The 14,501-nt window shown below is 37.0% G+C and overlaps 2 protein-coding genes across 4 annotated transcripts; both read left to right on the top strand.

Annotated features, from left to right (window-relative positions):
* Positions 1–129: 129 nt before the first annotated feature.
* On the top strand, positions 130–6,043 carry mapre1a (microtubule-associated protein, RP/EB family, member 1a). 2 transcript variants are annotated; one of them, XM_056463660.1, is made up of 8 exons: positions 130–242; positions 710–878; positions 1,407–1,552; positions 1,997–2,192; positions 2,474–2,515; positions 3,656–3,762; positions 5,498–5,650; positions 5,737–6,043. In XM_056463660.1, exons 2-8 carry the CDS (start codon positions 758–760, stop codon positions 5,785–5,787), a joined length of 816 nt encoding a protein of 271 aa, XP_056319635.1. In that variant the 5' UTR covers positions 130–242; positions 710–757; the 3' UTR covers positions 5,788–6,043. The 2 variants fall into 2 exon arrangements, with proteins under 2 accessions (XP_056319635.1, XP_056319637.1); XM_056463662.1 differs by lacking the exon at positions 2,474–2,515 and having other exon boundaries at positions 132–242.
* A 2,406-nt stretch (positions 6,044–8,449) lies between these two features.
* Positions 8,450–12,612, top strand: si:dkey-16n15.6 (organic solute transporter subunit alpha). Of its 2 annotated transcripts, XM_056464385.1 has the most exons (8): positions 8,450–8,496; positions 8,638–8,714; positions 9,888–10,039; positions 10,114–10,187; positions 10,285–10,440; positions 10,520–10,631; positions 11,743–11,995; positions 12,085–12,612. In XM_056464385.1, exons 2-8 carry the CDS (start codon positions 8,651–8,653, stop codon positions 12,513–12,515), a joined length of 1,242 nt encoding a protein of 413 aa, XP_056320360.1. In that variant the 5' UTR covers positions 8,450–8,496; positions 8,638–8,650; the 3' UTR covers positions 12,516–12,612. The 2 variants fall into 2 exon arrangements, with proteins under 2 accessions (XP_056320360.1, XP_056320359.1); XM_056464384.1 differs by lacking the exon at positions 8,450–8,496 and having other exon boundaries at positions 8,563–8,714.
* The last annotated feature ends 1,889 nt before the right edge of the window (positions 12,613–14,501 follow it).

Below are 14,501 nucleotides of genomic sequence, written 5' to 3'. Positions count from 1 at the left end.
CAACGACTGTTTTCTAAAATAGAAACGTGATTTACTAGAGTGACTTTTATTTGGACGTGACTACTTTTATTTTGTTAATGGTTTGATATAGCAGGATGATGACTTTTATTTTGACATCTGAGGTTAGTTATCGAGCGGCTGCTGTGGTTTCAGGGTCGCTGCTGCTGCCGAAGCGGCGCTTTACGAACGACACGCCGGTGAAACAGAAGATCCCGGCCGAGCGCGGACTTTCATAATTAAATGTAAGATTAAACTTTGATATAATAAACTTTACACACACTTTTTTGTTTACACACGTCATTTAATAGTAGTTGTGTTCATTTTAACGACACGTTGTTTGTTTGTTTTTTGGTAACGTTTTCATTTAAAAGTTCAGCGGATTAAAAAGCAACGGTTTTACGTGACGCCTTAACTGTTTATATAAAGTGAAACAAGACTAACAAACTATTTTAAACCTGGAGTCAACCGACATCTAACAAAGTTAACAGAAAAGTAACTACGTTAACGTTAATCATTGTTTTTCTATTCTCGTATGTATCGGACTTGTTTTCGTGGATATAAATGTAAAACCAAACATTTTAATTGACATCAAGTAACATTAGGAAGTAAAATGATGGTGGTGTAAGTTGAGTGTTAAAGGGTGTGAATGTATGTTTAAGGAAATGAGGCTTAACGCAATCTCCCTTCTCGTTCTCTCCTGCAACATCAGCGGAAAGTGTGTCTCCATCAGCTTTAAATCCCCGGTTTTGCCTCAGTCATGGCTGTGAACGTGTTCTCGACATCGGTGACAAGTGAAAACCTCAGCCGCCATGACATGCTCACATGGATAAACGAGTCATTACAGATGAACCATGCCAAGATCGAGCAACTGTGCACAGGTCAGTGAGCAGCTGCTTGGCCTCTTCACTTTTCACACTATCAGCTTGAGCATCAATACATTAACGTTACACACGAGCTTCAATTCAGAGGTAAACACAAAGTCTACCTTTCATGTTATAACAATGGGATGGCATAGTTTGTCATATATATGGGTTATTAATATATTAAAGGGATAGTTCACCAAAAAATCTCACATATTTACTGCCCCTCAAGTGGTTCCAAACCTTTGAGTTTCTTTCTTCTGTTGAACATAAAAACAGATACTTTGAAGAAAGCTGAAAACCTGTAATCATCAAATTCCATAATAGGATATACAAATGCCTTGGAGGTCAAATGATGCAGGCTTTCAAAGTTTTTCTAAATTATTTTCACAAGCTATCCCTTTAAATATTTGAGTAAGTGGTCATTTTATTAAAGGGATGGACAAAGATTGTAAAAACCAGAGAGTTTTTGTTCAGATTGGATTTAAATGTGTATTTATTGATTGTTTGATTTATTCGCTGATTAAGTTTTGTTTGTGTTTTAAGGTGCCGCTTACTGTCACTTTATGGACATGCTGTTCCCATCGTGTCTTCCACTGAAGAAAGTCAAGTTCCAGGCCAAACTCGAACACGAATACATCCATAACTTCAAACTCCTTCAAGCCAGTTTTAAAAAGATGGGTGTTAGTAAAGTATGTCAACCAGTTGCATTTATTAACACACACAGTTTTTGTTTTTGAAAAGAGCTTTTTTTTTAACAATTTTGAACCAAAAAGTTTTTCTTCAGTTAAGAAAATTAACATCATACAGTTTAACCAGAAGACATCCTCTAAAAAATCAGTGTAAAGAGCAGAAAATCTTGTTTTGCATATTAAGCCCATGAAACATTTTAGAACACATTAAAAGACCTATTTTACAATTACTGTGGCTACGAAACTGGCTTTTTAATCTTCAAAACGCTTGGTTTTACCCATTTGCAGGCAACACGTTTAAGCATTTACATTTAGACACTTGAATTTAATATTGTTTCTGTGTGTAAAATTTGACATAAACAGCAAAATATGATTTTTTGACTTTGATTCATGTACAGCATATCTTGATTTTGGCTTATTTTGAACCATCATCTGTCTCTGCAGATTATTCCTGTTGACAAGCTTGTGAAGGGCAAGTTTCAGGACAACTTTGAATTTGTGCAGTGGTTTAAAAAGTTCTTCGATGCGAACTATGATGGGAAGGAATATGATCCGGTGGCAGCTCGACAGGGACAAGATATTCCAGCCAGTCAGAGTCCAGCAGTAGCCACGGCTAACAAGGGAAGGAAGCCTAGCTCAGGTAAGGAGTTCTCAATACAACTGCTGATCAACAAATCAGTTTTTCTAGATTTATATAACCCTCTTAAAAGTATGTTAGACTTGTTATTGTGGGTAGCTAGCTGTTCTAGGGCTAACAGGTGCATGGCAGCTGCAGCTGCTATGGATTATAAGGCCAAAATATGTGGGTGTGACCCAGTCACGCACCCATGTGCTAGTCCAACATGCTTTAGCTGCTTTTACATGTGTGAGAATAGCTGGAGCCTTACGTCGCCTGTGCATGGATCTCTCTGTTTACTTCAGACACAGGTATCACACCTGCAATCAAGCCAATGGCCCCTGTTGGTAAGATATAAGTTCTAGTGGTTTACATGACATAGTTTTGACTAAAAACAGAACACCACGTTCTGGGTGTCTGAAAACGAAAATGGCTTTACGTGTTCGATCTATAGGCATGTGGAAGTGCTCAAAAACAGCATTTCTGTAAAGTTGCATTGCCACCTATTGGCCTGGCATACATGTTGTTTTCATTGATCATTTTGAGATGAGCCTCATTTCAATTACAAATGTGCACAACATGCCATTTAAAAAAATAAAATGTCAATGAAAAACTGATGCAAATTTACATATATTTTTAATGACCAGTGTTATACATCATCTCACAATTATCTCATGATAAGTCATCCCAAAAGTTAATATGACAGATGTTGGTGGGTTTACATATAACACAGCCACTATACTAGCTTTTGGTGGTGGCTGATCAGCATGGTCATCCACACAGATTAAAGAGAACCCTAGTACCCACGTTATTCGCAAGCCAAATATTTTTATTACAGTTAAAATAAATACAAAGAAACAGTTTGGAATTTGCTTATCCTATTTATTCATAAAAGAAAACCATCACTGCCAGGGCAGATAGTAAAAAATTACAACTCATTTTACAAAATATGGGGTACAAAAAGATCAGCCTTTCTTTGGAGTTGTACTATGCAGTAGATCCTCTTTTAGCGCCTGCTGCATCACGACCAAAAGAGACCATTTTATAACCACATTTATAGAATGTGTTAAAGAACAAGTCGCAGTTCAGTTTGCACAATTTGAACCACAATACCAGCTGTTGCTATTGTGTACACACACACACACACACACACACAAATTCATATAATTTACGCTTGTCTGTTTTTAGTACATTCATTGTCATGTAAACCTATCATTGTTTGATGCACATTGTTGGTATTTTTTTCTCAGTTTGGTAACACATTTCCAAATACTGCACTTTTCTAAAAACAGAACACTAAACAAAAGACACAGATTGTTGGGTCTACTGCTCTTATTGGTTTAATTTTCTAAAAGCAGATTATTTTTGTTTGTTTGTTTATTTTTTTCTTGAAATTGGTCTATACACAGTATTTTAGGCTAGAACAGACATTATGCCTAAACAAATTGAAAATATCAGAATGTGATGGATGTCATTATGTTGTTCAGCTCCACAGCGTTCAGCAGCAGCACCTAAATCTACAGCAAAAACATCTCCTGCGGCAACGAGAGCCACAGGCAGCGGCGATGAAGAAAAGGGTGCACTTACTCAGATGGTAAGGCTTTAGCTGTACAGATGTTCTGAGCATTTAAATAGCTTATATAAAACACAAGTTGTGTCCCAAATTACATTCTATGCACTTATACACTGAACAGTGTAGTCTTTGAGTTCACAAATAAAACGATAAAAAAATATTCTAACCATTTCCAAGACATTTAACAGTTGTTAAACTAGTGCTATAAATCATCAAAGAAACAAATAGTGCCTGTTATGAGTACAACCACATTCACAATCAGGAGTCGTAATCATCCCAGTTGTGAATTTACCTTGCACAATTCAAAATGAAGTATTTCAGCGCAAGATAGTGTGCAAAGCTGTGACTGTTGAGTGCATGAAGTTTTCAACATTTCACACTTTTTATCAGTTGAATAAGTAGTATTATCATCCAAGTATTTAAAGTGTCCTTATAATTTTCAGTGTAAATGCATTACTTAAAGGGCACCTATGATGAAAGTCATCTTTTTAAGCTGTTTGGACAGAACTGTGTATAGGTATAGTGTGTCCACAGTCAAATTGGAGTGATATAAAGAAAAAAAGTAACTGCAACGTGATGTAGGAGTGCGGTTTCCCCGCCCACAGAATTGATTGACAGCCACGTATTAGCATGTCTCTATAGTAACACGTATAATCATATCAACAAGACACGACCTGCGCAAAGCAACCGGGATCAAAATATCTGTTCAGCTCGCTGTGATCATTAGTCATCATCAAATGTGATCAAGAATGAGTTTGTGATCAAGAACAAGTTTAAAATGTTTCTAAAACAGTGCATGTTTGTAATGAATTACAGCGATTTTACCGTCTTTACTTCATCACCATAGCCACGTGTCAGAACAATTCTAAAAGAAAACGCTTCAGTCCCAGTTTGTGGACGTTAAATAAGGATTATTTTGTACAATAACATAACGGATATCCATACAGCAGTGGATCTTAACGTGTATCCTGTCACATAAACGTTAACGCCGGTTCTGTGTGTGTGTTTGTGAACTTTGTAACAACATTTTGTGTGACTCATCATTGCAACTCCACAACAAAAACATCAAATAATCATTGGGAAAGTTTTTACTGTAGTATTTCTCCCAAACGTTACGTGAGATCTGCTTCCTTGCATCTCTGTCACTGTGCTGATTATCTGATGCAGCAGAGGCTGAGACTGAAGCACACTCTGAAAGGCATGTGGGAATGATGGGGGGAGAACTAGCTTAATAGGCACAGGCAATAAAAACAGCTACATTGTGTTCAAAGCAGAAAATTCCAATGTTCTGAAAGGTTTAATAAATAATCTGATGGGTGTTTTGATCTGAAACTTTACAGACACATTCTGGAGACACAAAAGATCTTAAATCTTGAAAAAGGGGTAATTTAGGTGCCCTTTAAACTATTTATACAACAAAAATTGTAAAATTGTGCATAGGTGTGCATCCATAGGCTGCAATTGATTATTTTGGAGTTTAAAGCTCTTTCATTCTTCAGAGGTGAAAATCTAGTGATGTCTGGTTCATTTACATTAAACTTTAATTTAGTTGAATTTAATAGATTTGTGCAGATTGCTTTAATAAGCTTCACAACATTAAATATGAAAGTTCCATCTGTGTTGCTTTTATATTACATGATTTAATTAGAATTTATACTATTTGGTCTTTGTATTAGTTATGTTTAATAATTCTATGTATAATTCAGTATCCTTATATTAAATGTTTTACTGATCGTTGTTCTGTTCATCTGAGCAGATAAACGACTTGAAGGCCACCATTGCTGACATGGAAAAGGAAAGGGATTTCTACTTCGGCAAGTTGAGAAACATCGAGCTCATCTGTCAAGAGAAAGAGGGCGAGGGTGATCCGACACTGCAGAAGATTGTGGATATTCTGTACGCCACAGACGTAAGTCAATATCTGTATGTGTAAATAAGACTGACGTTAAACTTTCTTCATCCTGCTCAGTTCTGTCTTACTCCATCTTTCAACAGGAAGGGTTTGTAATTCCAGAAGATGAGGGTGGTGAACCAGAAGAGTTTTGATCAATCCAGGGGTGACCGTTTAAATTTTTTATTATTAAAGACCCCGCTGGACACTCGAATGCACATACTGGCTTATTCCTGCTGTTCTGCTGCACTTGCCTTCGGTCCATCGTTTTGGACTTTGACTTTTGAATGTCTTTTTATTCAGGGACGTTTCTATACATTGAATTTTCAGCTTTTTTTTTATTGACCATCAAAACACAACTATTTTTGTGAATGAAAAAATAAAGTACTTATCAAAGTCTGTTTCTATAAAGCAGTCCACTGAGGTCTGAGTCCAACCTGCCAACAATGAAACCGACTTGAGCAAGCCACAGTCTGGCCCATTTATGAGTATAGGTTTAAGCATAACTTTACTGTTATTATCTAGTGTCTGATCTGCACATTTGACTGCAAGTTGACCAGCTGCAAGTGACGCTCACTTCCTCTAATTAACTCTGAAGCAGGATGTGTGTCAATGGTTTGCATTTCCCTTTTATGAGAGCATGAGGCAATGAGGAACCACTTGACAATAACAACACTGAGAGTCTTTGTTTGAACTGGGTTACACTGCTTTTTTTTTATTTTTACTTGTCTTTAAAGGAATATTTTTCCAAAAACTGAATTTTATTATTGACCCCCCCAGGTCATCTGAGATTTATGAGTGGTTGTTTTTTCCATAAAGGAAAGTTTTAGAGGAATATGGTTTTATTATATTTAATGAAAATAAGCAAGCCCAGGATTGACCTTGTTTTACCATTCAAATCCATACTGCATACTATGGCAGCATAATTCCACCTTTATAATGTGCATAGGTCATGCAAGAGGCTGTTAATTGCTGTTTCATGAATGCGTTTGTAAAAAAAAATTATGTAATTTAAATTTTTTCATGAAAAATGACTGATTGTTTAGGTATATGTTTTGTGGATTACCTTAAAACTGCCTCAATATGGATTTTGGACCTTCAAAAGTATTCTTTGTTCAGCACTATTCACTTGCTCTTTCATTTAAAGGGATAGTTCACCCAAAAAAATGAAACCCTTTACTTAATTCAAACCATTTTTTGTATTCTGTTGAACACAAAAGAAGATATTTTGAAGAATGTTGGAAACCTGCAACCATTTACATCAGTAAAACAAGTATGAAGAAAGTTAATGCTTGCAGATTTTCAGCATTCTTCACAATATACTAAACTAAAACAGTATATTGTGTACATATATTTATTATAAAACATATATCTTGAATGGTCAAATGAATCAAATTTTTATTTTGGGGTGAACTTGTTAAAGTTGAAGGTATCAGGCAGTTTTTAATGCTAAATCTTAAAGTAGCATGTATTTTTTTACACTTATATCCACAAATCTGCTATTCATTAGTGTCAAATAACACAATATGTTTTACTTTACAAGAGATAAAGCAGTCCGCATTTTTTTTATTTTTGAGGCACTAGTTATTTTCCCATGGTTTTGATTTTCTGGGCATCTGAGAAACCGTGGGTTGGTCGTGGCAAGGCTTGATGTCCAGCTTCTGGAGTCCGGGAACTTCCTCTCCTGCTTGAATCCTGCGGAAAACCTCTGGAAAAGAGAGAGACGGCGGCTCCTCAGCTTCTGCAGACTCCTGCACACCGACAGCGGCTTCATCCTGCTTCTCCATCGCTTTAGTTACTGACTACCACAGCTCTGTGTAGGAAAATTAGAGGAAGTCTTCATTTAACTCTCTTATCTGAGATCAAATGTGATGCTTTGTTAATATCGCGGACTTACATGTTTTTCAGGCTATCATGAAAACTATATGCATATTTAAAGTCACACGAATAAGCACTTGCATATTAAATGTAAATAAATGTTATAAACAGAAAAAAGCTATACACCGCAGCATGTTGTCCTAATGTATACCAAGTAACGTTACATCTGTCTCTAGACTTCCGTCTCCAGTCAGTTTTTCAATGACGGATTTTAAAATAAAAGTCTCTAACTAACGCTCTGCATATTGCGTCCCAGTAAATCATTATTATAAGTAATAATGTGCCATTTTAAGCTGACTTGTTTAATTGTGTGTGGTTTTTGTTGGGTTCATTTTATATCAGATCCACTCATATGGTTAAAAATATTTTTGTGGTCAACATTTATTTTAAATAGAAACTTAATTTATTTCCTAACTGTGACAGTTAATACAATTATTTTTAAATGTATTTCTTTAGGCAATAGGCAAATATCCTATATTTAATTTAAGTCTTCATATACAAAATATATGTATTTTTTAAAATTATTAAAGAGAATTATTTTCCAACCTTATAATACAACGTGTATAGAATATAAAATATAAATGATTTAGAATAATAGCATTCAGTAAAACTACCATGAAATATACGCTATGTACAACTGTTCAAATGATGTATATCTGTGATTTCTGTCTGTTGCCGTTGCAGTCAAGAGCTTTTTCAATGTTTCTGTGGTGTTCCTTATATATAAGAGATATATAGATGGAGCTGTTTGCTATATATTTTATCAGTCAAGTACTATATAAAATTGTTTTTAAAACTTTCCATGTATTTTTCCAAGGATTAAATCATTGTGAGATTATTTGCATACATGTAGAGACCGTCTGGACCTGTGGGAAGATGGACTTGGCCCTCTACACCTGCACTCTACCTGTGTAAGTCAATCATTGACAAGTGAGCTCAGAAAGACATCCATAGATAATAGGAAGCCACTTTCGTATAGATCTAGTGTAAGTATTGGTTATATAAGTTCTATTCTGTGCTGCGGTTTATGCCATAACAAACTACAGATAAGATTGCATTTACCTGTTTTGATTGAGGCATTTAAAGAATCCCACTTTCTTTTTGTCTTTGTGTTTCATGTTTTTCAGATTTCACTGAACAATGCGAAACCATAACTGCACTTTAATGGGAGGTGGGATCCCTCTGTCATCTGAGTTCTTTAAAGGTAAGAAATTCAGCACACCATGATGAAAGATGCTCTTAAGTCATGTGAGTCTGCTTGTCTTCCATGTTACAGTGCTGAACCTAATTTTCCCCAGATAATGACAGGAATGGCAAAATATTGTTAAGTAAACTGGATGATTGTATGTGGTAAATAGACAACAAAGAACTTGCGCATCAGTCAACAACATACACAAAGCTGAGTTAGCTAGATGTTGCTAAAAGATTTTAGACATGAATGGGACATGAGTTATTATTTATTTATTTTTTTTTTTTTTTTTTTAGCAGCAATACCTAAAATAACTTTTGGGTTGCCCAAAGAATCTTTTAGTCAATGGTTCCTAAAAAGACCCTTTATTCCTCAGAGTAAATCATTTTCTTATTATCTAAAAAACATTTTCAAGTTAAAGAACCTGTAGTGAAGTGGAGAAGTTTTACAGTTGTTAAAGTTTCTCTATGGAGCCTTTGATGGCAGTATCGCTGGACCAGTTTTGAAAGTCTCGGTCTTGGTTTAAGTTGTCTTGACTACATCAGTGGTTCCCAAAGTGGGGGTCGGGGGACAATGAGGGGGGGGGGGGTCGCTTGGTGATTTCCAAAAATTCAAATTCACTTAATTAAACTATTAGAATTACCATATTTTATCCATAACCAACACAAAATAGTAGTTAATAGTTACATTAAAAAAACAACATGCAAATGAAAAGCCATCAGCCATTTGATTTTTTGTGGCCCCTGAGGTGATTACGCTATATTAAAGACAGCACATTGATGTTATGGCACCAGGTTAAACGTTCTGACACCTTTACGGCACTCAAGCACATTAAAAATAAATACAGACCACAACTGAACATGAAGGATGGTCTCCAAGTGGCATTCTCCACAATTAAACAATGAATAGACTTAGTCCTATTGGTATGTGTGCGCTGTTGTGTGTAAGGTTTATTCATAACCACCTCAGATGATACTGGGAGTCGTGAGTCACTGGCATAGTTCTTTTGGGGGTCGAGGGCTGAAAAGTTTGGGAACTCGTGGACTACATCACTGCAATGCACTTTGTAGCAAAGATTCTTTGTACTGGGAAAAAAAAAAGCTTTTTAGATTATTAAAAACTTTCTTCTGAAATAGTTCTGTTGTCCTGCTGGCAGCTTCATTTGTGGTTTTCTTTGATTTCTTGTAGTGATCAAGGATGATCTCTGGCTGTTCCTCCTCCCTGCTGTGTTTGCTGTGCTTCTGCTTGCTCTCTTTCTGGAGGAGATCGGCTTCTTTCTGCGGCATGTTCCCTCTCATCGACGTAAACGCCTCAGTTTGTGGATCCTGGGAGTTTATCCAGTAATGCAGGACATGCACAGTGAGCTCATTTCAAAATTCAGTTAACCTTTGCTAACGTTTCATTTCCTCGACAGGTCTTCGGGATGACGTCTATCATAGCGCTGTATGTCCCACGCTCATCATCTCTGTGCAATTTCATTGCATCCCTGTGAGTAACTTTTAACTTGCAGTGCTGTAGTAGTATTGAACAATATGGTCCGAATGGCCAGTCACAAAAGTAAAGGATGTTGTGCATCTCTTGCCAGATATCACTCCATTACTCTCTTGAAGTTCATGGGTCTTATCAAAAACTTCTTTGGTGGAAATACCCGCATGCTGGAGACATTAGCAGGGGAGCAGGTATCTCCAAACCCCTTCCCCTGCTGCTGCTGCTGCTGTCTTCCTCTGTTCGACATCAACAAGTACTTCATCACACATTCATTTACAATAACTAGATTGTTTTATTATAATGGAGCAATCTAAACCTTTTTCTGTCATTAGGACCAGTGTGAGCTGGATGATGGCGGCTGTTCTTCAGCTCTCTGTGGTCAGAACAATCCTATTCTTCCTTACTCTCGTCCTGTGGACAGATGAACAATATGACTACGGGGATGTGAGTACAACACTATTTCTCTGAGAATACTAATGTTCTGATGAGGCCTACAGAGGAAAAATCTTTCATTCAGCTAAATTAATTCAGCTGAAATATTCAAGGTCCACTACATTATGTGCTTAGTTAAAAGGCATTTTTAATTATAATTTGTCTACACTACATTTAGGTTTGAGGTCAGGTTTTCCGCCTTTGTTTACTATAAAGCAGGGATGCCCAAACTTTCTTAAGAAGGGCAAAAAACCAAACATGATTAAGGCTAGTGGACTGAAGGTAAATACAGTTGCCATGGGTGATTTCCTAATTTATTTACTATTATTTAAAAATGACTAGAAAACATTGCTTTATATTAACCAATACAGTATATATTTTTACATTTTATAATGAACTTATTACAGTAAAAACAAAATGCAGATATTGCCCTGATTTGCTCGCTGATGTCTTCTGCATAGTTCTCTATCCGTCGAGTGACAGTATTTATATTTTAAAAAATCTAGTTTATTCATTGATTTTCCTTTGACTTAGAATCTATTACAGAGGTTGCCAAAGAGGAATGAACCGTCAACTATTCCAGCATATGATTTACCCTTCCAGCCGCAACCCAGTACTGAAAAAACATCTGCTTAATTTACAACATTTAATTGTAAAATTTAATTTGTTTTCTCTTTTGTAGCTCATCAATAAAATAAACAAAAAATGTTACATCAAATTAGAAACAGCGATCTCTGTGTTAAAGGCATTTGCCCCAGCCCTCTCCATCATCCTCACTCTCTTCTCAGATGGGATGGTAGGCCAAATCAAAAATTACAATGGGCCAACTTTGGCCCACGGCCCTACTTTGGGCATCTCTGCCTTAAAGGATTCATGTATTTGATAAAACATACAGCATTATTCTGAAATGATATTACAAAATAAATAAAAACATTATCCTAAAATGTTTTAACAGGTATGTTTTTCATGAGTCCCTGTCATTCCAATATGCTGATTTGGCTCTCAAGAAACATTGTTTATTCGGGTTAGTTGTTAGTATTGGCACTGTACTTTAGAAATCTCATTTACAGTGGCATATTAATTTATTACTAAATTATGTGACTAATCCGCATGTCTTTCACAGGTGAATTCTGTGAATCTCAACATGTATGTCAATGCCATCATTGCCATATCCACATTTCTGTCCTTTTATGGCTACTTGCTGTTTTATAAAGCTACAAAAAGGGCATTACCTGGATATGGTCTTCGAGCCAAGTTTATTTGCATCATTGTTGTCCTGGTCCTTTGTGGACTTCAGAGTGGAGTTCTGGAGACCATGGGTGCGCTGAATGTCATCCCCTGCACTCCACCCTTCTCTGACCTGTTTCGTTCTCAATGTAAGAATGACAAGAAATTAGATTTTCTCAAGCTTTTAGAGCTGAATGTTTTTTTTATCTGATTTTGTCTATTTTTCCCTTTCTCTAAGTAATTTACCACTACTCAGTAATTGTGGAGATGTTCTGCATCAGCCTCTTTGCACATTATACATTTCGTAAAGTTGAACCATGTCAAGATGTGGCTGAAGAAATGGAAGTGGATGTTCTGAGAGTCTTCAATGAGAAGGCAATTCAGACAGAAGAGGAGCTGCCAATCGCAGTGCAACTGTCCTCTCAAGAGGACGACGCATGCCATTCCAACCTGGGGTACAATAGCGACAGTGAAGACAGCCTCTGTAAAATTGAACACGCACCACTGGACCGCTTTACTTTCCCCTTACAGCACAGACTGCAAACTGCAGCAAACACAGAGAAAGTACATACGCCGTCACCAGAGGACTCTACGAGAGTGAAGATGCCAACTATTACTGTCAGTGCTCAAATTAACCATGTGGACAATGGCGATGTTACTGTTGTATAGAGAAAAAGAAAAATTTACGTTTTATAGTCCTGTATCTAATTTAAATGTGACATCATTCTGTGAAAACTAAACAAATACATTTAAGGATATGCACAAATGCCAATTCGATTAATCTCACCATCACTACTAGAATAGTTCTAGAAGTGTTAGGCCTATAATAGCTGTTAGCTTGTGTAGTTTGTTATTATTAGAAGGGATGGCTGGCGTGAAACTGATGTTTTGACAGTGTCGAGATCCCGAAGCGCAAGTGTTTCGAAACATTGCACCGAAGTATGATCCGAAACACCCAGGTCACGTGACTAAAGTGTTCCTGGTCACGTGACTAAAGCGATTCAAATCATCAGGCATTTCAGAAGCGTTTCGAGACCTGACGAATCTGCATTTAAAGGGCACATAGTTTACCTCTTTTTTATGATTTAATATTGATATTATGGTTCTTCTGAGTGTGCCAGTTTAGGTTCAGTTTAAAACACAATTCAGATTTTTTATTATAATGTGTTAAAAAGTGTCATGTTGGGGGTGTGTCCACAGTTCGCTGATTTAGGGGTGTGTTGCTTCACATGTAGATTAGTTTCGGCTTCCCGCCCAACTTAACAAGGGGGCGGGGCCATGAGCTCACCCGCTCTGTGTTTGCAACAGAGTCTGACAGGCAGACTGAGAGGAGCAGGAGACACAGACCAAGCAGAGAGTACAAAATCATATGTGTCTTTGTACAGTTTTACAGCCAACTGTGTGCTAGTTTCAAGTGCCAAGCTTGTACACAGAAACTAATAAACACGCACACTGAATTAACTTTGACTGAGGCACAGGATGCGCCGCTCGAAGCCGTGACATGGCACACCAGACACTTTCTGTGGCGCGGCAGAAACATGAAGTTCATCGAATTGTCGCGCAACGCATTTTTGAATTCTAAACATAGGTTTCTGCAGCGGTCCGCGGCACCCAGCCGTCGACTTGAGTGTACCCTGATAGAAACCTATGTTTAGAATTCTAAAACGCATGCTAGTCAAGATCACAGGGAGCTTCTGGGATCGCGAGAAATGCAAACGGCTGAAGTATAAGGTAGACTCAATGAGAAGTACACATGTTTGCAAACCTACCTAAAGATACAACCTATAATTCAGATAATGTGGAGAATATTGCTCTTGTGTTGAGCCCAATGAGCCTTGCATCTAAAAATAGAGCTAGGGTGTTCCTTTAGTGATATCGCTTCGGCTCACGCTGAAAATGGCGGACGTGCATCAACAAACTGAGGATATAATGACGCGTCTGTCAATCAATATTGGTGGTTGGGGGGACCGCACTCCTACGTAAAGTTCCAATTCCAAGTTCCAATTGGTCCACCGTTTTTTATGTTGTTAAATTGAAAAAAAAAAAAAGCACTGGGTGTGCTTATATCACCCCAATATGACAGTCTATATACCATACATGCACATATGTCTGTCCAAACAGCTTGAAAAGTTGATTTTTAACCATAGGTGCCCTTTAACTGACAGAGTCGCATTCACTTCTGTCTCATATGGCCTAGTGGACCGTGTGTGTGCACGTTGTTACTATGCTTCTAATCAGTTTTGGGTTTGAATCCCGACTTGCACAAATACTCAGAAATTATGATTTTATTTATTTTAATCATGTTACTGTTTTATGGTGTAGTCTAGACAATACAGCTGCTGATATGCTATCAATTTAGAATCATTTTTGTAACACTGTAGAACAATAATGTATATTTTACAGTACTGTGATGGTTGGGTTCAGGTTTTGGGTAGACGTTAATAAAATACAATGGGAAATTTAATGAATAATATAAATAATTCCTGTTAACTTCTGGCCACAGCCGAACTGTCTCTGATCTAGCAACAACCCTGTTTTATGACCAAAACAACGTGTTTATTCGGATGTCAGACCAATGTTGAAACAAAACGATACAAGAATAAAGCATTTCAAACTGATATTAAAACATTTCAAAATAGCAGAACCAGCCTGGAT

This window comes from Danio aesculapii, chromosome 8 (assembly GCF_903798145.1).
Source record: "Danio aesculapii chromosome 8, fDanAes4.1, whole genome shotgun sequence".
NCBI classification, from domain to species: Eukaryota; Metazoa; Chordata; class Actinopteri; order Cypriniformes; family Danionidae; genus Danio; species Danio aesculapii.
The sequence above is the reverse complement of the archived record's forward strand: the minus strand, read 5'-3'. Positions and strand labels throughout refer to the sequence as shown.